Source organism: Prunus persica, chromosome G6 (genome assembly GCF_000346465.2).
Source record: "Prunus persica cultivar Lovell chromosome G6, Prunus_persica_NCBIv2, whole genome shotgun sequence".
NCBI classification, from domain to species: domain Eukaryota; kingdom Viridiplantae; phylum Streptophyta; class Magnoliopsida; order Rosales; family Rosaceae; genus Prunus; species Prunus persica.
Genome location: NC_034014.1, coordinates 1240684 through 1262722, shown reverse-complemented (window position 1 = coordinate 1262722; position 22039 = coordinate 1240684). Strand labels below are relative to the sequence as shown.

The following is a 22039-nucleotide window of genomic DNA, read 5'->3' as shown; positions in this document are numbered from 1 at the left end:
AAATCGAAGTGGAAAATTTATTTCACGACGGTTTTTTGTAAATAAGAGACGTAGTAGATTTCAATAACGTCGTCTTCTCATGTATTTAAAGACGTCATATTTTTTCTTGTCGTGTAAATTATATTTAACGGCATAGTATTTTAGTTATCGTCGTTGTATGTATATCTTGCTGCCTTGTTCTTTTAATATGTGTCATATTTTTCCTTTTTAACGACGGTGATTTTTTTGAGTAGGTCATCTATTCTCATCCTCGACTATTTTCTAGAACTTTAGCAGACTAAACACGTCTGTTTTTATTTTTTTCCGACGTGGTTTTATTTAACAACGTCTAATATTTGTCGTCGTTGTTTGTTTCTGAAAATAGGACGTATAAATTTTGTAATACGACTCTCATATATTTGGAACCGACGTTGTTTAGTTTTTCAACGTCTAATCTATAAACACATTTGTCGTAAATAATGACACTGACAACTATTTGTCGTGAAAATTATATTTAACGTCGTCGTATTTTTATTTTCGTCGTTGTATGTCTATCTTGCGGCCTTGTTCTCTTAATATGTGTCATATTTTTCCTTTTTAACGACGTGTTTTTTAGAGAGTTGGTCGTCTATTATCATCCTCGATTGCTTTTTTTAGATCTTTTTGCAGTACAAAGACGTCGTTTTGTATTTGTTGATGACGTTGTATATTTTAACAACGACGGTTATTTAGCGTCGTGGTTTATGAGAGAAAAGATGACGGTGGATTCCACGACCATTGAAAAACTCAATACACGACGGTGATTTACCGTCGTCTTTTTGCTTTTTTGTAGTAGTGGTCATTCTTAATATGCTTGTCATGCCCCTTCTTTGTATGGTCCTTGAAAAGTCTCGCACTCTCGTATGATTTATTTTGAAGTTCCTCTAATTCATTCCTTCCTGGGTCATATGGTTTTAGTTCATACAAGTACAAGGTAGATCCGGGAACCCTTGGTTTGTCAACTTTGGAGATGGATGGCTCAGAGTCTCATTTTCCTTTGCTTTTCCGTGAAATGTTATCGGTTCAAAAACTTTGAATGTCGCTTTTTCATTCACAACTCTGACAGTTAGTAGCCCTTCTTCCACGTCAATCAGAGTTCGTCCAGTAATCAGGAATGGACGGCTCAAAATTAATTGTGTTTCAGGATCTTCTTCCATATCCAAAACCAGAAAATCAGTCGGAAATATGAGTGTATCAACTTTTACTAGAACATCTTCAATAATTCCATCAAGATAAGTGATTGATTTGTCCGCCATTTGCAAAGAGACAGTAGTTGGTTTAATTTCACTAATACCAATCTTTTTAGCAACATATAAAGGTAGTAAATTAATGCTAGAACCTAAATCACATAAAACTTTTTCAAAGAAATTATTTCCAATAGTGCATGGAATTTTAAAACTCCCTCTATCTTTTTTCTTTGGTGGAAGCTTTTGTTGTAGGATGGCACTACATTCCTCAGTCAGTTGGATTTTCTCATGATCACCAAATTTCCTTTTCTTCGAGAGGATGTCTTTCATGAATTTTTCAGAACTTGGCATTTGTTCCAAAGCTGAAGCGAATGGAATGTTGATTTGCACCTTTTTGAACGTCTCCAAGAAATTAGAAGATTGCTTATCAATTTTATTTTTCTTCAGCCTCAGCGGAAAAGGGATCGGTGGGACATATGGCTTCAATGGAGGAGAATGAGTCGGCATAACAACATAATTTTCTTCTTCTTGGGATTTCTCAGCTTCTTTCTCTTTTTCTAATTTTTCTTTTTCAAGTTGACCGCTGTATTTACTTGCTTCTTTTCCCGAATTGTGATTGCCATTACTTGTTCTTGATTTTTCAGATTAATTACGGGTTGGCTTGGCAATACTCCTTGATTTCTTCCACTCAATACATTAGCTAGTTGGCCTACTTGCATCTCCAAATTTCGAATAGAAACGCTTTGATTCTGAAACTGGATTTTTGTTTCCGTCATAAATTGGGTGGTAGACATAGTCAACTGGGTAAGCGCATCTTCCAAATTTATTTTCTTTTCTTGAACCAGAAAGCCAGGTGGTGATCTCTGCACATTCTGAGTATTGCTCCATGAAAAATTTGGATGGTTTTGCCAACCGGGGTTGTACATGTTGGAATAAGGATCATTCCTTTGTCGATTAAATTCTACAACTTGATTTACTTGCTCAACGGACGCGAATGGGTTCCTTGTGGTGCACTCTGAACTTGGATGAGGGCCTGCACAAAATTCACAACCAAAATTAGTATTAGTGTTTATAGCATTAACACTTAAAGAATCAACTTTTTTAGTAAGGTTAGAAATTTGTGCTGTTAGCAAGGCCATGGCATCGACTTCCAAGACCCTGCTGGTTTCGGATTCATTCTTTCACTCGGCCATTGGTAGTTGTTGGATGGCATGGTCTCCAATAATTCAAATGCTTCGGTAGCCGTTTTTGCCATTAAAGCCTCTCCAGCAGCTGCATCAACTAATGTCCTGCTTGTTTGACTCAACCCATTGTAGAAAGTTTGAACTTGAATCCAGGTTGGTAGCTCATGGTGAGGACACTTGCGCAATAAATCTTTGAATCGTTCCCAGGCTTCATATAGAGGCTCCTTTTCATATTGAGCGAATGACATAATATCTCGTCGGAATTTTGCAGTTTTGGCTGGTGGGAAAAATTTAGCCAGGAATTTCTTAGATAAATCATCCCAAGTACGGATGGAGTCTTGTCGCTGTGACAGTAACCAAAGTTTGACTTTATCTTTCAAGGAGAAGGGGAATAGCCTTAAACGAATCGCATCGTCAGGTACCCCGTTGAATTTGGACGTGTCACAAATCTCCAAAAATATCGCAAGATGTATATTGGGATCTTCATTCGGCAAACCACAAAATACGGATGAATTCTGCAGCATGGTGATCATGGCTGGTTTGATATCAAAATTGTTGGCTGCAATAGTAGGACGTCGGATCGCTGAGGGAGTTGCCACTGAGGGGCCAAATTCCCTCACTGCTCCTTCTGCTTCGTCCGCCATAGGTGGCAGTGTCGGAAAAATTCAACGTACCTGAAAATAAAAAATAAAATAAATTCAAATTAAACTCCGAATTAAAATATATTGATATTAATAGAAAATAAAACAGTCCCCAGCAACGGCGCCAAAAACTTGTTGTGAAATTATTGCAAGCGCACAATTCATACAAGTAATATAGAAATAAGTAGAGTGTCGTTCTCACAAAGATTGCAATTTCCTATTAACTACTAATTATGATTAATTTAGAATTTATTTGAACAGTTGATTAAGAAGATTGATTGATTTAAGTAAGCTAAAACAATTATGAAAAATAGCACTTTAATTAATGTTGGAAAATCAAGATGATGAGACACTAGAGCATCTGATTTCACATAACCAATTCCACTTAATTCTTATAGCCAATTAACCCTAATTACTACCCATGTTGACAGTTGGTTTCTCCTAATTCATTCAATATCCCCTTTCGGGCTCAACCAAATGTATTCTTAATTAACAACCCATTCTCTCTCGAGCAATGGATTTAGAAAATCAAGAACCCATTAAGTTCTATGAGAACCTACAAGAAAACTGCATGAGTCATGTTAGTCCCTCTCGGGCACTCATTCAAGACATGGTATCTGTTATAAGATGCAAACACCAAACATCTCATCTCGGTCTCCGCTTGGATCATCAAATCAATTAAATATTGGCCAGATATTCAAAGCATTAAGAACAATAACAAATACTCAACATGGAATAGTAATGAAAAATTAATATAACTATAAAAATTAAGTATTCATGGTTAGGCTACATCGTAGCCCTAGCAAGGAAAATTAGTTCATGACAAAAGAAAAGATAAACAAGAAAATTGTTGTCATAAAACTGATTTGGCAGATGGAATTGATCTCTGGATTCTCCACAGCAACACAGCGACAACAAATTCTTGGCTCTCTCTCTGATATATTTGTTGGTGTATGAAAGTTGTATATGGGAAGATGATAGGAAATATGATCCTCTGAAGAGATCCTTAGGGTGACCTTATACAGTGTAAAATAACTAAACCCTACTCTAAAAAGGTCTAGAGAAACTCTCCTAAAGCAAAACAAAATCTCAAACAATTAAGGAAACAAACTAGGAAAGAATCCTTCTTTGACTAGGAAACACGTCAGCCAACTTGCATGCATGTTTTGGGTCATTCCACTTCCTATAAAATTCTGGAAAAATATGAGAAACGTAGCTTTATCTCTAAGCTTTCCAAGCATATATCACACGCCACTAGGAAAAATCGGAAAGCTATTCAAATCTTCAATCTTCCACAGCAGTGCAGTTCTAACGGGATTTCAACTTAGGCTGTCTTGACTTGCAGGTCTGGTGCATTTGGCTTGGTAGAAAATTATGAAACTTTGATACAACGATCTTCAATGTCTTAGCTTTCTTCTACAATTGGCCTTGCACTAAAATTCATTCGAAAAGTTGACTTTCAGTTGAAATCCTTCCAAGAGTGCAGAATAGCTGAAAATAAGGAAAGTAAAGTAATAATACTCTTTTTAATTAACTTTCCCTACAAAACCGATATATATAAAAGGTATAAAAATATAGGAAATAATACACTTATCACTTTTCCTGTAGTTTAGATTAGATTAAAGTCAAATATCGCTTGTATAAAAAAATTCTCTTAATGATATCTCTACTTGAAAATCCTTTGTTATTTGGGGATGTGAAAAAGAACAAGAAAGATACCTGCAGTTTAATCAGTATAGTTTAAGATTAGTCCACATCAAGGTCTAAAATATCGGTGATATCGGAAATATCGGTAGTCCAAAAACACGAAAATTTCGATGGAAATATCGGGATATTATCGATATCGATAAAAATTGACTAAAAACCACGAAAATTGTAAGAAAAACTTGGACATTTTTATTGAAACTTTGGAGGATGCTTATTTAGTCAATTATCTATTAGTTTATCACAAAAAATTGGAAGGAAATGCATTGCATGATGGATTTAACTAATTTAATTTGATTATATAGCGAGCTGACAAACACCGTGAGTGTAGAAAATATGTAGTAATTAATGGAAAATGATTAAACACACCACAATCATTTATATATAATGATTTACTACAATATTTTACATTTTATACATTGCATGGTAAGATACATAAGTGACTTAGTACCACATAGAGTTCCTATGAAAAGTTGAAACTTGAAAAGCAGCTCGCAAGTATTATATATACTAGATTCCATAGTTTATGATCACAAAGTTATGAGCAGCGTGGTGGTGAAGCGGCTGTAAATTCCAGAGTGAAGAGGGGTACAAACCCCATTGTGTGCGAGAGCATGAGTGAGTTTAAATTGTTTAATTTTTGAAAGTCTTGCAAGTATTATATATACTAGATTCCATAGTTTATAATCACAAAGTTATGAGCAGCGTGGTGGTGAAATGGCTGCAAATTCCGGAGTGGAGAGAGGTTTGAACCCAATTGTGTGCGAGAGCGTGAGTGAGTTTAAATTGTTTAATTTTTGAAAGTGTCGCAAGTATTATATATACTAGATTCCATAGTTTATAATCACAAAGTTATTAGCAACGTGGTGGTGAAGTGGCTGCAAATTTCGGAGTGGAGAGGGGTTCAAACCCCATTGTGTGCGAGAGCGTGAGTGAGTTTAAATTGTTTCATTTGTGAAAGTCTCTCAAGTATTATGTATACTATACTCCATAGTTTATAATCACAAAGTCATCAGCAGTGTGTGGTTAAGTGGTTGCAAAAATTCGGAGTTGAGAGGGGTTCGAACCCCAGTGTGCGTTGAGTTTAAGTTGTTTAATTTTTAAAAGTTCAAGATTTTTGAAATTCTTGCAAGTATTATATATACTAGATTCCGTAGTTTATAATCACAAAGTCATCAACAGCGTAGTGGTTAAGTGGCTGCAAAAATTTGGAGTTGAGAGGGGTTCGAACCCCAGTGTGCGTTGAGTTTAAGTTGTTCGAACCCCAGTGGTCCACATTACCTCCTCTATTACGTCCTCTATTTCTCTCTGATTTTTTGGGTCAATAGGTCTCTTTCTTGACCCATTCCCACTGCAAAATTCAACCAGTCTTTTTCTTCGTAGTGGTCCCACTAAGAAATTTTCAAATTGAAATTGGACACTTGCAGTCTCATCAAATGAAATTGCAGCTATATTTCTCTCATAATTTCATTTCATTGCTTTTTTTTTTTTCCTATGACAACAATGGTCATGTCTTTTTTGTCCTCACTGCTTTCTTTATGAAAACAATGACCATGCTTTCTTTATGTTGCATAAGCTTTTACTAGGGGTGGCATTTTAAACCGAAAAACCGAAAAACTGCAAAAACCAACCGATATTTTACCGCAATAAAACCGCAATCGCGGTAAACCGAACCGCAATCGCGGTATTAAGAACCGAACCGCATTTGCGGTTGCGGTTGCGGTATTTGATTTTCAAAATTTGCGGTTACCGCAAACCGCAAAGTATAGCCGCATGGCTATACTCTATGAATAATTAAGTAAAATTGTAAACCCTTCTCTTCTCTCTCTGTAGCCGTGAGGGAACCAAACAAGATATCCTATTCTTTCACAAGTTGCCAAGGATATCTTTGCAATTCCAAGTTCTACGGTTGCTAGTGAAAATGCTTTTAGCCTAGGCAAGAGGATTGTGGATCCTTTTAGAAGCTCTTTGCATCCTAAAATGGTAGAGGCATTAGTGTGTACTAGTGATTGGCTTAGAGCGGACGAATTTTCCTTTTACAAGGAACCAACGGATGATGAGGTTGAATTCTACAAGGAAATGGAAGATATGACAACTTGTAAGTAATTAGTTTATTTATGCTAATGTTATTTATGCTTCTTCTTATAATAAAATGTACTAAACTATGTTGTTTTATTTGTAGATAGCATTGGTGCTCAAACAACACAAAGGGGTTCTTCAAATCCACTCACCACCAACACTTGAGTTTGTAACATTGGTGTATTGCATTTTTCCTTTTAGTTTGTAACTTTAATTAACTTTGAATTGGATTTTTCTTTTTGGTTGTAACTTTAATTCATTTTGCTTTTGGTTTGTAACTTTAAAGGATTTGAAATTGGAATGCTTGAGAAGTTTAACTTTAATTGGAATGTTTGGAATTGTAACTTTAATTTTCTTAGGTTGTGAATGCTTGAGAATTGGAATCGATTGTGAATTTATATATGTTTGAGAAATTGAGGTTGTGTATTTATTTATTTAGGTTGTAAATTTATATTTTTGTGAATGCTTGAGAATTTGCGGTTTTAAACCGCAAATTCGCTGTAACCGACCGCATTTTTGCGGTTTACCGCAATGCGGTAAACCGCAAAACGCGGTCGGTTTGCGGTTTCAAAAATCACCAAACCGCAAATAGTCGGTCGGTTTGCGGTTTGAGTAAAAATTCGCGGTTACCGAACCGCAACCACCCCTAGCTTTTACTTAGTCTTCTTGGACCTTACTTTTCTAAAATCTCCAATTGTAATAAATTTTTGTGATAAATTTTTGCGGTTGAATGACATATTTGCCTTTCAAACTAAGCTGTTAGAAGGAGAAAATGCGTCATTTGACAGTATAAAACAAAAAACTACGATGTAGACAGATACACTTAGAAATTTTTGTGCGTGCCGTAGTGGATGGTTAACATGGACTAGTATACACAAATTAGAAATGAACGCGTCTCATGCTTCATTAAGATGTGGCAAGAAATTTCAAGGAAGCAAGGGCCACGGTCCCATTCTTCATTATGAAATATAGCTAGCTATGATATTGTAGTATGCCTAAACACATTGGTGCTAGAAAATTAGCAATGGCTTTTACCGTACGGCTGCTTCTGTTTTCCTCTCTGTTTCTGCTACCAGTTTCTGTGTTTGCTCAAACTAACGGTGGCATAGCAGTGGGGGATTCCCTAACTGCAACTGCAGCTAGCTCCTCATCATGGCTTTCTCCATCTGGTGATTTTGCCTTTGGATTTTCGCCACTTGGAAGGAATGATCTTTTCCTGCTCTCAATATGGTATGCCAAAATACCAGACAGAACCATAGTGTGGTATAATGGGGCTGCAGTTGCACCCGAGGGGTCAACTGTGTTTTTGATCGACGACAGCGGTCTAGTGCTTACAAATCCTCAGGGTGACGAGCTATGGAAATCTGAAACCGGTGCTGGTATTGTTGCCCAAGGGGTCATGAATGATACAGGCAACTTTGTCCTTCAAGATATAAACTCAGAAAGCTTATGGGAGACCTTCAACAATCCCACTGATACCCTGTTGCCTGGACAGACACTTGAAAGAGGTGGGAAGCTTTTTTCTCGACAATCGGTGACTAACTATTCGAAAGGAGTGTTCCAGCTGTTTCTGCAACCAGATGGGAACCTTGTAATCAACACCATAAACTTTGTAACACACTTTGCCAATGAACCTTACTATGCAACCGACACAGGGACTGTGGCAGGTAGTGAAGGTAAAGAATTGGTTTTCAATGTCTCAGGCTACTTGTATGTTCTGAGAGAGAATGGTGGAAAGTACAATCTTGCAGTGGGAAAGGCAGTCTCAGCAAGGGACAACTATATTAGAGCAACTCTCACCTTTGATGGGATTTTTGCTCAATATTATCACCCCAAGAATTTCACTGGAAATGTAAGCTGGACTATTCTGTGGTCAGAGCCAGATGATATTTGCCAAAGAAACAGAGAATATTCAGGTGTTGGTGTTTGTGGGTACAACAGTATCTGTACTCTCAGAAGAGATAAGAGGCCAACCTGTGGATGCCCAAAAGGGTTCTCTTTACTTGATCCAAATAATCCATACCGGGGATGCAAACCGGATTTCATACAAGGCTGTGAAGAAGATGAGCTTAGTGGCACAAAATATTTATATGATGTTGAGGTGCTAACAAATACAGATTGGCCAACCTCAGATTATGTGCAGTTAAAGCCTTTTACTGCAGAGAGGTGCAATGAATCTTGCTTTAAAGATTGTTTGTGTGCTGTTGCTATTTTCCGGTCTGAAACCTGTTGGAAAAAGAAGTTACCTCTCTCAAATGGGAGAGTGGATGTAAGTCTTAATTCACAAGCCTTCATCAAAGTCAGAAAGGATAATTCAACTCTACAATTTCCTCCAATGCCAAATCCAGATGACAAGAAGACGAAGAAGAAGAGCAGTAACACTTTGATACGCGTGGAGTCTATAATTCTGGCTGCCTCTATCTTTGTTAGTTTTATGTTTAGTGCTGCTGCTTGTCCGGGATTTTTCTTTGTTTTCCGGAAGAAACATGTAAGGTCTATCGACAATATTTTGGACTCAAATTTGCATTCTTTTAGTTACCAAGTGCTTCGAGAAGCAACAAATGGATTCACAGAAGAATTAGGAAGAGGTGCCTTTGGAGTTGTCTACAAAGGGACAATACAAATTGGTTCCGGTGTCCAAGTGGCAGTGAAGAAGCTAAACGGTGTGATACAAGATGGTGAGAAGGAATTCAAGACAGAACTGCGAGTAATTGGTAAGACACATCACAAGAATCTAGTTTGCCTGGTTGGGTATTGTGACGAAGGGCAACATCGATTGCTAGTATACGAGTTCTTAAGCAAGGGCACGTTAGCAAGCTTCCTTTTTGCTGATACAAAACCCAGTTGGACGCAGCGAATTGAAATTGCTTGTGGAGTTGCCAAGGGACTTTTGTACTTGCATGAAGAGTGCTGCACCCAAGTCATCCATTGTGATATAAAGCCTCAGAACATACTGCTTGACGATTATTACACTGCTCGGATCTCTGATTTTGGATTGGCAAAGCTTTTGATGATGAATCAGAGCCACACTCATACTGCCATTAGAGGAACAAAAGGGTATGTTGCCCCTGAGTGGTTCAGGAACATGCCAATCACTGCCAAAGTTGATGTGTATAGCTTTGGTGTTGTGCTGCTTGAGATCATTTGCTGTAGGAGAAGCGTTGATGCGGACAATAGCCGTGAGGAGAGAGCAATTTTAACGGATTGGGTCTATGATTGCTACCGCGGAGGAATGTTAGATGCTGTTCTAGTTCTAGATAATGAAGTTCAGGCCTTAGATGATAGAATGAAGCCGGAAAAGCTTGTGATGATTGCTATTTGGTGTATTCAAGATGACCCGTCTCTTAGACCAACTATGAGGAAAGTTGTGCAGATGCTTGAAGGCGTGGTGGAAGTGCATGTTCCTCCATGTCCATCTCCATATACCCCCAGAACAAGCTGAAACCAACTTTGTTTGTATTGCATTGCATTGCAGCTAAGGTTTTACTGCCAGTACTAGCTTATTTCCTGCTTTTCAATCTTGTTCTTGTTCTTTTTTTTTGGATTTGATTCTATGATCACACTAGTTTGTGGTTCTGCACTGTTTTCGCTTCTTAGATATATGCATCTCTTTTATTTGGCCATAATATACTGGGGATAATAAGAAAGAATGCTCTATTTTCACAACCAATAAAACACACTTTTAACACCATTAGATTCATCTACTATCAACGGTTTATATTATCGACTTATAAAATAATAATTAATGTTATTTTTGTCTATTGTTTGACTTTTTTCTGGAAAATAAATTGGTCTCCCCTAAAATCGCACTTTCTCTCTCCACTCTCTTGTTATCTTCTCTAACTCAAAAACTGAAAGAGAAGAACTTTCTAACCCACCAGAGCATGTCTAAACTATAAAATCACCCTGAGATGGTTAATCTTTAGTTTCTTGAAGAAGAAAAAATAGCCGTAAAAAATTCACATAAGACTTTTTCGAACAAGATCATGTTGCCAACGATATATGTCATTGGGTTGGAGCTATCCTGCAAACATTGTACACAGCTTTAATGGCGTGTGCTCTGTTACATCCTTCTGGATCAAGAAAAATTTATTCACTTACATGTTTATAATTTTCTTCACATCCTTGTATGCATTTTTCTTATCCTCTAAACCATCCTAGTCCAAGTCTAGTGGTGGCATGGCTTTTCCATTTATCTAGCGCATTCAATTTCATGCTCAAGAAATAATTTTAACGACATTAGTTCCCCTTTTTATATTTTTTATTTTCCTCTTAAGGCATGTTTACGTATCAGTAATGGGTATGGGAGGAAAGTGAATGATTTCCATTCTTGACTTCGCCTGCGTTTACTTGCAATCAGGAATGAAAAAATAAGTAGGCCCCACCTCAAAATGCGTAATCACATCCCCTCAAAACTAGGTATCAGATCAACTAGGGGGGAGTAGTCGATATGATTCTCATTCCTGTTTACTCTTAATAACTTCCAAAAATACTCTTACCACTTTACCATACTTCCAAAACACCCTAAACCTTTAAAAAAAATAAAAACTCACACCAAGAAGTTCCAAGACGCTCCAACTTCTTTTTCACGTTAGCGTTGCAGACACAACCTCCCAGAAGCAGCAACAATGCCTTGTGCTATGTAAGCCATTCTATCTATCTATCTATCTATCTTCTTCTTCTTCTTCTTCTATCTTCTGTCTTCACATTCATCACAAAACAAAATACAATCATGGATAAAGACTTTTATGGAGATTATATCTTTCTTTTTTTTAGGTAGTATGAAGATTATGTATTTAATCATATGAAGATTATGCAGGTTATTATTATTTGATTGTTTACTAGTTATGTAGGTGAAATATATATATTTATTGGAGTTTATTTTTTCGTTAGAAATTGACTCTAGACAAAGGTGTTATTAACATTATCATTGAACTGGGCTCTTACTGTTCATCTTGTTCAGCATATTGAGTCCTCATGCTTACACCGCCTTACTAGTTTGCTGCGGGATTAGTTTGGTTTCTTTAGCCAGTTTGAGAATTATATATGTGCTGTGGTGAAAATGTGCAGGGCATTTCAGTAATCAAATTAATTTCGATTCTAATTCATGAAAATTAGTAAACAATAACAATGGGAATCAACCCCATTCCTTTGCTAATTCTAGATATTTAGTAAACAGCTTAATGTGAATGATTCTTCCCATACCGATTCAGTAGTTCCCCTATTCCTAAATTCTCTGATTCCTTATTTTCTCCATTACTGATACGTAAACATGCTCTTAAAACAATGTCATTAATGCATAGCCTTTGTTTTCCAAAGTTACCCTTATTGAATGAATTAACTTTCTTTTGAATTACTATTAAAAAATAATTATAAATGTTATTTAAAATAATAATAAAAAAAATCTAATAATTTAACAAACACAAAATTTTGAGAATCTGAAATTCCGAAACATTAATGGATAAGCCTTTTGTCGTTTGGTAGCATATCAAATTTTGATTGATATAAAATACCCCCTCAGTTCTTAAAAAAAATACAAAGTGCAATTTAAAAAATTTTAAAAATCAGTTTTAGGATATTAATAATTAAAACATTAAGAAGGAAATATGAAAACATTGAAAAAACAACCCAGCCACAAGGGCGGAAGGAAGATGTTACACAGTGGTATGGCTGGCAAGAGAAGCAATATATTTTGGGAGATGGAAATGGGGTCCATGGCGGGAGCGGATCTGCTGTCCCCAAATTGGTGTCCCCTCCATGTCCCCTCTCTAATTTGATGACACGTGTCAACTAACATAACGGGAAGTTAACTCCGTTAATTTTTTTATTTGACAATTTTAAAAATTAAAAAAATAAAAAACTGCCCAAACCCAGCGTCGTCTTCCTTGCAAAACCCTGCAAACGTCGTCTTCCTTGCTAAACCCAGCGAACGTCATCTTCCTTGCTAAACCCAGCGACTATGTGGAATCAATTATAACTGAATATTGCTCGTTGTTAAGTGGTAGGACCTAAATTAAGCATATTTCATTCTTTCCCTCATGAGGGGAAAAAAGATTTATCTTCAGTAAGTCAATAAACTGGCAAAATGCATACATCTCGCTGCAACATTTTGTCAAACACATTGTGCATTCAACTTCTTCAGACCCTATGACATTGATTGGTGTAGGGGTAGGGGCACTTCCTTGTAGTTGCTGGAGCAGATCTTTTTCTTTTGGAATTGCAGCCGCAATTTTCAAATCCATCAGCTTCTCTTCTCCTTCACAAGGTTTAATTAACTCAAACTCAATTGGCACCATTGCTTGGTTGGTCACAACAGAAACTAATGATGGAGGAGGAGGAGGAGGAGGGTACGGAAGAAGAGGCAGAGTCATTAAACTGGTGCTTTTGACGGCATCAAAGCTTGTTGGTATGGGAAGCCGTGGAAGAGCATGAGCAAAACCATCCAAGGTGATGGGTCCTCTCCTCTGCCTCTTGAAGGTTGTTGGCGACAGAGCAACCATCACCTCGTGAATATCGTTAAACTCCAAATAACTAAATCTCTATGTCATAACAGCAGTAGATTCAACTCCAATTAACCATTTAATTCACAAATTCTTCAAAGATAGCCAAACACATAAAAGACCCCAAGGAAGACGACGCTCTGGGTTTAGCAAGAAAGGACGCTCGCTGGCTGGTGGGTTATTTTGGGCAGTTTATAATTTTTTTAATTTTTAAAATTGTCAAATAAAAAAATTAACGGAGTTAACTCTCCGTTATGTTAATTGACACGTGTCAGCAAATTAGAGAGAGGACATGAAGGGGACACCAATTTGGGGACAGCGGATCTGCTCCCGTCTATGGCTGGGGTTGGTGGGTAAAACAAAATATTATTTTAATAATTTCTATTTTTATTTTTTCCATTTATAAAAAATTTTAGATAAATTAAATGTAATATGAAAGTCAATATATTTAATAAGGGTAATTTTGAAAAACAAAAGCTATGCATTAATGATATTATTTTAGTATAAAGAAAGTGACACATGATATAAGGAGAAGGGAGAAAGTTCAAAGGAGAAGGTTAAAGAGAAGGGTAATGCTAGGGAGACCATCTTTTTGTACCACAATTGTATACCATATGATGTGGAAGATGATGTGGCATGCTAAATCATTTAATACAATTACATATATTTTAAATTTTCATTCTCTCCTAATTGATGCACTGATCCCATAAGATTTATTTATTTATTTATTTTTAATCTTTCCTCGTCTTCCTCCTCCCTCTCACCCATTTCATACACCAAGGAAAGGTGGTTGGGTTTTGATTCTAAATATTATATTATTTCAGATTTACAAGAACAGTATAGTTAGATTTTTGAGGGAGAGTCCATGAAGATATAAAGTTTTTAGAAATATTTAGTCAAATATCCATTCTTAGCACTAAAACTATAAATAAACCCTACACTATTTAATTTCTATAAACATACCCAAAAAATAACAGCTGGCCCTATTGAATTTAATTTTAATTATTAAATTACTTTGATGCCCCATTAAGTGTTTTGGGTTTTTTTTTTTTTTTTTTTGAGGTTTTTGGGTTGGGTTTGTTTTAAGAAATCAATGACAATTTTGTAATTTAAAAGAAGTTAAAAACCTTTTTGTTATGTTGTAAATGGACTTTGGGTGTGTTTCTAAAGTCCATTTCATATAGGTTTTTTTATAATTTGGGCTCATATATTGGGTATTATAGTGAATCTCCCAAGTTTTTATCAGATTAATTGCTTTTTCCACCACATTTTAGCAACTAGTTTTTTTTTTTTTTTTTTACTGCGAAATTGACCACTAGTTGCAGGCCATAAGAGACAAAGAACCAAAAATGGCAGCCAACATGAGGAAAGGGGTTGATTCTGTGTTTAACACCCATGAAAAATCCGGCAATCATAAAATTGTTGTGGAGAAAACAGTGTAGGGAGAAGGAAGAAGACAGAGTGAAGATAGAAAGACTCCTATCGGTATCGGTAATTGTGCTGTCATTAGGGGATAATAAAATAGATTTAGCTATATTTAATGACTTTTGTGCTTTAATTAGGGGAGAATAAAAATTTAAAATATATATAACTATATTAAATGATTTGGCATGCCACGTCTGATGGTATATAATTGTGGTACAAAAAAGATGGTCTCTCTAGCATAAGGATAATGGTTGGTGGAAGATAGGATTGTGTTTTTCCAAATTCATATAGTGGGTGAGAAAATAAGGTGGATGGGAAAATAGGACAAGGGGGTGAAAATAGCAGCATTTAAATAGTTTAACATTTAAAATCTTTTTTAAATTTTTTTTAAACAAGAGAAAATTTTCAAAACATACATTTTTTATTCAAATCCACTTGGCATGTTATTAATGGATATGTAGGCTCCATATACATGTCGCGTCAAATCCATTATGTTTTGTTGAAAAACTCTAAACCCTTTAAAAAATAGTTTAACATTTTAAATTTTTTTTTAAATTTTTTTTAAAAAGAGAGACATTCCAAAAATATTTTTTTTATAATTCAAATCCACTTGGCATGTTATTATTGGACATGTAGGCTCTACATACATGTCACGTCAAATCTGTTAGGTTCTGTTGAAATTTTCATCAATTTAATAGAAATTGTAACATAACATAACGAATTTGACATAACATGTATATAGAGCCTATATGTCCAATTATAACATGCCAAGTGGATTTGAATTTAAAAAAAAATTATTTTTTGAAAAAATTATCTTTTTCAATTAAATTTTTTCTAAAAGATTTTAAATGTTAAACTATTTTTAAAAAATACAAAGGACCAATAATGTTAGAAGAAAAAAAATATAAAGTACCAAAGGTGATAGGGTTGAGGGTTAAGAAAGAATGCTCTATTTATGTAATGGAAATGATAAATTTTTGTTAAGAAACATTGCGTCGTAGATTTCATTGGCAATTGGCTTCAACTTCAAATAATCAAATTAGAGTTACGTAGCAACGCTCATATTTATTACTATTGAATTTTGACTGCTACACTTAAATGGTTAACAAGCTCATATTTATTACATATTTTGGCTTGGAAGGGTGGAAAATTCGTGTCAGTGGGTCATGTTCTTTGTCGTGTCCTTGGAGCTAGGGTGGCAAATTCGTGTTAGCGGGTCGTGTTCTTTGTCGTGCCCTTGGAACCATGGTGGAAAATTCGTGTCAGCGGCAGTGGATCATGTTCTTTGTTTGTGTCCTTGGAGCTAGGGTGGTAAATTCGTGTTAGCGGGTCTTGTTCTTTGTTTATGTCCTTGGAGCTAGGGTGGCAAATTCGTGTTAGCAGGTCGTATTCTCTGTTCTGCCCTTGGAACCATGGTGGAAAATTCGTGTCCGTGGGTCGTGTTCTTTGTCGTGCCCAACTTGGATTACTTTATGGGCATGACCATAATAGATCAGAGACTAGAAACTTTAGTTAGAGGTAAGCTGGGGCAAAGAACATATGACTAAGAATATAGAGACACGGACGCAGAAGATATTTTTTACTTTTATTTATTTTATGACAACGTTTCCCATGAGAATGAAAACAATTTTTTTCTGTTTTCTACAAGTACACATCATTTTCCGTGTTTTCTGTTTTTTGGCTACCGAACGTGTTTTTGCCTCATTTTTGTTATCTAAAAATAAAAACAACCCCTTAAAACATTACCAAATGAGCCTAAATATCTCACATTCAAAATCTCATCCACTTGAAGACTTTGTAGTCTTCACTTGATGGGGTCTTTCTTCCATCTTTTTCCAATTCTGTCCTACTTCCCCCCTACCCTCACAAACTCTAAGCTCAGATTTGACAGCACCCCTTTTATGACTCCTTTCCAGCTGTATCCGTCTTTTTTTTTTTTTCTTTCTATCTATACAACTTTCCATATTTTTAGCTAGAAGGGAGGAAAGAAGGAAAATTTACAACAAAGATGAGAAGTAGAGGTAAGGGGTCGTTTGGTACGGCGGACTGTCATGGACTGGACTAAATCCTGGAACTGTTTTGGATTAGCTCGGACTGGACTAAGCTGGATTAAGTACTGACCTATGTTTGGTGCTGCGTCGGACTAAGAAGCTGGATTGTGAAAATAGTGAAGACCTATGTTTGGAGTTGTGTCGGAGTAAAAAATAATTATTTTAATAATTAATTTTAATTATAAATAAATAAAATTCTAATATTTACTTTTAATTAAGGATGACCTTAAAATAAATAATAATAAAACAAATAAATTTTAATATTTTTTAAAAGCCAAACTATCTTATCCTTTCTTCATTTTTTCCTTTTTTCTCCTTTTCTTCTACCTTTCCTTCCCAGCCCGTCCTTTTTTTTTTTTTCCCTTTCCTTTCTTCTTGTTCTCCTGTTCTCTTCCCAGCCCGTCCTCATTTTTTTGTGGTCTCCACCAAGCAGCGCATCAAAACCTGTAATCCAAGATGAGCAATTTGGCAACAACAGCAAGATGGCTCCATTTTTTCCAGCATTGCCGTCTTCATTGTCTGCGCTCAATGGATGGTGCGTTCGAATGAAAACGATCTAAGCCGACTCAACACAAATCAAGCGGATTCTAGACATCCCCAAAACATCATCAGTAAGTAAGGAAGCTACCCAAATAGGAGCAGTATCATAATTACACAGACCCATATTTTTTTCTTCTTTTCTTTTCTTCCTTTTTCCTTCTTTCTTCTCTCTGTTTCTGGTTTCATTATTTTTTGCTTTTCTTTTTTTCTTTGGAACTACTACGAATTGGACTCAGATGGCGAAAAGAGATGGTTTTGGGTTCTGCTAGTTGCTGGGGTGCAAAGAGAGATCGTTCTGAGAAGAAATCCAGGGTAGAGCGATGAGCGTTGGGTTTCATTGATTGGATCTGTGGTGGGGTTTTGATTCAAGCGATAAGGAAGTCGGACTCGCGTGTTCAAAATAGCGAGCGTCCTATTTTGCGAACCCAATTTTGGGCTCACTATATTAGCTGTGTGAGTCCGGGCTTTTTTTAACTATTGGACTATATAATCTCATTTAAGATAATCCCCTCCCTTACCAAACATGGGTTTCAAGTATTGTTTAATCCAATCCAGTCCAGTGAGGCATAGTGAAGCATACCAAACATGGCCTAAATGTTTTCTACCACCACAACAGAGAAATATTCATAAAGGTACAACAACAAAGACAAGAAGCAAAATTTTAGCAGAAAAAAAAAAATATTTTTTGGAGATGATATTTGAAAGAGAATATCTAAAAACTAGACAGTTTTGGATTATTGAAATACAATATGTGGTGTGTCCTACAAATGTGCCCCTCAAATATTATTTGAGGAATTCTCCACTGAAGCTTTTTTTTTGTGTGTGTGTGTGTATATATATATAACAGAAAGGTCAACGTAACATCATACCAAGTACACATACGAACATAATTAGTAGAATTATAAAACGGTTCATGAACACAAATTTTGAGAATAAAATAACAAGAGAATATTTTGTGAGAAATTCTTGCTATTGAATGACATATTTGCCTTTCAAACTAAGCTGTTAGAAGGAGAAAATGTGTCATTTGAGAAATTTTTGTGTGTGACCGGTAGCGAGGGTCTTTAAGTTCGTGTCGTAGTGTATGGTTAATATAGATTAGTATACACAAACTAGAAATGAGCACGTCTCATGCTTCATTAAGATGTGGCACGCGCATTTATAGCAAGAAATTTCAAGGAAGCAAGGGCCATGGTCCCATTCTTCATTATAAAATAGCTAGGCTACGATATTGTAGTATGCCTAACCACATTGGTGCTAGAAAATTAGCAATGGCTTTTACTGTACGGCTGCTTCTGTTTTCCTGTCTGTTTCTGCTACCAGTTTCTGTGTTTGCTCAAACTAACGGCAGCATAGCAGTGGGGGATTCCCTAACTGCAACTGCAGCTAACTCCTCACCATGGCTTTCTCCATCTGGTGATTTTGCCTTTGGATTTTTTCCACTTGGAAGCAATGGTCTTTTCCTGCTCTCAATATGGTATGCCAAAATACCAGACAGAACCATAGTTTGGTATGCAGATCGGGATAATGAGGCTGCAGTTGCACCCAAGGGGTCAACTGTGAACTTGACTGCCAACAGCGGTCTAGTGCTTAAAAGTCCTCAAGGTGAAGAGCTATGGAAATCTGAAATCAGTGTTGGTGTTGTTGCTAATGGGGTCATGAATGATACAGGCAACTTTGTTCTTCAAGATAGAAATTCAGAAAGCTTATGGGAGACCTTCAACAATCCTACAGATACCTTGTTGCCTGGACAGAAAATTGAAAGAAGTGGGACGCTTTCGTCTCGACAATCGGAGACTAACTATTTGAAAGGACGGTTCCAGCTGCTTCTGCAAGGAGATGGGAACCTTGTAATCAGCACCATAAACTTGCCAACAGAATTTGCCAATGAACCTTACTATTCAACCGACACTACCTCAGGGACTGTGGCAGGTAGTGAAGGTAAAGAATTGGTTTTCAATGTCTCAGGCTACTTGTATGTTCTGAGAGAGAATGGTGGAAAGTACAATCTTGCAGGGGAAGAGGTAGTCTCAGCAAGGGACAACTATATTAGAGCAACTCTCAACTTTGATGGGATTTTTGCTCAATATTATCACCCCAAGAATTTCACTGGAAATGTGAGCTGGACTCTTCGGTGGTCAGAGCCAGATGATATTTGCCAAAGAAATAGAGAAGATTCAGGTGTTGGTGTTTGTGGGTACAACAGTATCTGCACTCTCAAAGATAAGAGGCCAACCTGTGGATGCCCAAAAGGGTTCTCTTTACTTGATCCAAATGATCCATACCGGGGATGCAAACCGGATTTCATACAAGGCTGTGAAGAAGATGAGCTTAGTGGCACAAAATATTTATATGATGTTGAGGTGCTAACAAATACAGATTGGCCAACCTCAGATTATGTAAAGGTATATCCTTTTACTGCAGAGAGGTGCAATGAATCTTGCTTTCAAGATTGTTTGTGTGCTGTTGCTATTTTCCGGTCTGAAACCTGTTGGAAAAAGAAGTTACCTCTCTCAAATGGGAGAGTGGATGTAAATCTTAATTCACAAGCCTTCATCAAAGTCAGAAAGGACAATTCAACTCTACAATTTCCTCCAATGCCAAATCCAGATGACAAGAAGACGAAGAAGAAGAGCAGTAACACTGTGATATGCGTGGAGTCTATAATTCTGGCTGCCTCTATCTTTGTTAGTTTTATGTTTAGTGCTGCTGCTTGTCGGGGATTTTTCTTTGTTTTCCGGAAGAAACATGTAAGGTCTGTCGAAAATATTTTGGACTCAAATTTGCATTCTTTTAGTTACCAAGAGCTTCAAGAAGCTACAAATGGATTCACAGAAGAATTAGGAAGAGGTACCTTCGGAGTTGTTTACAAAGGGACAATACAAATTGGTTCTGGTGTCCAAGTGGCAGTGAAGAAGCTAAACGGTGTGATACAAGATGGTGAGAAGGAATTCAAGACAGAACTGCGAGTAATTGGTAAGACACATCACAAGAATCTAGTTTGCCTGGTTGGGTATTGTGACGAAGGGCAACATCGATTGCTAGTATACGAGTTCTTAAGCAAGGGCACATTAGCAAGCTTCCTTTTTACTGATATCAAACCGAGTTGGAGACAACGAATTGAAATTGCTTATGGAGTTTCCAGAGGACTTCTGTACTCGCATGAAGACTGCGGTACTCAAATTATCCATTGTGATATAAAGCCTCAGAACATACTGCTTGACGATTATTACACTGCTCGAATCTCTGACTTTGGATTGGCAAAGCTTTTGATGATGAATCAGAGCAAGACTCATACTGCCATTAGAGGAACAAAAGGGTATGTTGCACCTGAGTGGTTTAGGAACATGCCAATCACTACCAAAGTTGATGTGTACAGCTTTGGTGTTGTGCTGCTTGAGATCATTTGTTGTAGGAGAAGCGTTGATGTGGAAAATAACTGCGAAGAGAAAGTAATATTAACGGACTGGGTCTACGATTGCTACCTTGAAGGAGAATTAGATGCTGTTGTAGATTATGAAGTTCAGGCCTTGGGTGATAAAACGACACTGGAAAAGTTTGTGATGGTTGCTATTTGGTGTATTCAAGAAGACCCTTCTGTTAGACCGAATATGAAGAAGGTTGTTCAGATGCTTGAAGGAGTGGTGGAAGTAAAAGTTCCACCATGCCCATCCGCATTTGTATCGCAGGTTTAAATCATTTTCGGTACTAAGTTGCTTATTTTCTGTTTATCAATCGTTTTTAGTGGACTTATTTGTAGTTTTGCATCGCTTTAATTTGGCCATACTGATAAGAAAGAAGGCTTTGTGTATGTAAATTTTTGTGTAAGTAATGTTCTTGTTGTGAAGGACAAATTCTGTTAAGAAAACGTAGTGCAACTATGTGTTTGCTTAATCTAAGTATGAAGTTTGTGGCCTATTTATTTTTACTGGTTTCTGAAAAACCAAGGCCATTATTGGTTGTGGATTGTGGTCCTTTCTATTGGTAAGTACTTGTTCACAAATTCCATTAACATCAAGTCAAGGACTCCTAAGGTATTAAATCAGCCTTCTGATGTCGTTTCCGCTTGTAATTATTGTTTATAAGATCCTTCTTTTTAGTTTCCAAAATTAAATCTCAGTTTGGTATGAAGATGATAACTTTGTCGTTTAAGTTTATGGAGTCTGTGTGTTGTGCACACAACTCCCACATATTTTTGGTTAGAACCTGTGGCTCTGCAAGCAGATGCATTCAAAAGTCTCTTAATGATGCAGACATGGGCCTAGCCAAGTTGGCTAAAGCGGATGTACTCCCCACTCTGCACATGAGTTCAAATCACCTTTCCTGTAGTTTAGATTAGATTAAAGTCAAATATCGCTTGTATAAAAAAATTCTCTTAATGATATCTATACCTGAAAAATCCTATGTTATTTGGGGATGTGAAAAAGAACAAGAAAGATACCTGCAGATTAATCAGTATAGTTTAAGATTAGTCCACATTACCTCTTCTATTTCTCTCTGATTTTTTGGGTCAATATATAGGTCTCTTTCTTGACCCATTCCCACTGCAAAATTCAACCAGTTAATTCATGCAGTCTTTTTCTTCGTAGTGGTCCCAATAAGAAAATTTCAAATTGAAATTGGACACTTGCAGTCTTATCAAATGAAATTGCAGCTATATTTCTCTCATAATTTCATTTCATTGCTTTTTTTTTTCCTATGACAACAATG

At 36.6% G+C, this 22039-nt stretch overlaps 2 protein-coding genes and 1 pseudogene across 2 annotated transcripts; 2 read left to right on the top strand and 1 right to left on the bottom strand.

Moving 5' to 3' along the window:
• On the bottom strand, window positions 933–3033 carry LOC109950012. The gene is made up of 4 exons (XM_020567436.1): window positions 2391–3033; window positions 1799–2238; window positions 1469–1685; window positions 933–1357 (listed from the first exon to the last, which is right to left on the bottom strand). Exons 1-4 carry the CDS (start codon window positions 3031–3033, stop codon window positions 933–935), a joined length of 1725 nt encoding a protein of 574 aa, XP_020423025.1.
• LOC109950011 lies at window positions 7761–13245 on the top strand (annotated as a pseudogene).
• LOC109949466 (G-type lectin S-receptor-like serine/threonine-protein kinase RLK1) lies at window positions 18565–21257 on the top strand. Its single transcript, XM_020565094.1, has one exon. The coding sequence runs from the start codon at window positions 18568–18570 to the stop codon at window positions 21022–21024; it is 2457 nt and encodes an 818-aa protein (XP_020420683.1). The 5' UTR covers window positions 18565–18567; the 3' UTR covers window positions 21025–21257.

Coding starts and splice junctions, on each gene's coding strand:
- LOC109949466 (XM_020565094.1), top strand. CDS start 18,568: ATGCCTAACCACATTGGTGCTAGAAAATTAGCAATGGCTTTTACTGTA.
- LOC109950012 (XM_020567436.1), bottom strand. CDS start 3,033: ATGGCGGACGAAGCAGAAGGAGCAGTGAGGGAATTTGGCCCCTCAGTG. Junction 1,686..1,798: donor CAATTCGGGAAAAGAAGCAA/GTAAATACAGCG, acceptor CCTCCATTGAAG/CCATATGTCCCACCGATCCC. Junction 1,358..1,468: donor AATCCAACTGACTGAGGAAT/GTAGTGCCATCC, acceptor TATGTGATTTAG/GTTCTAGCATTAATTTACTA.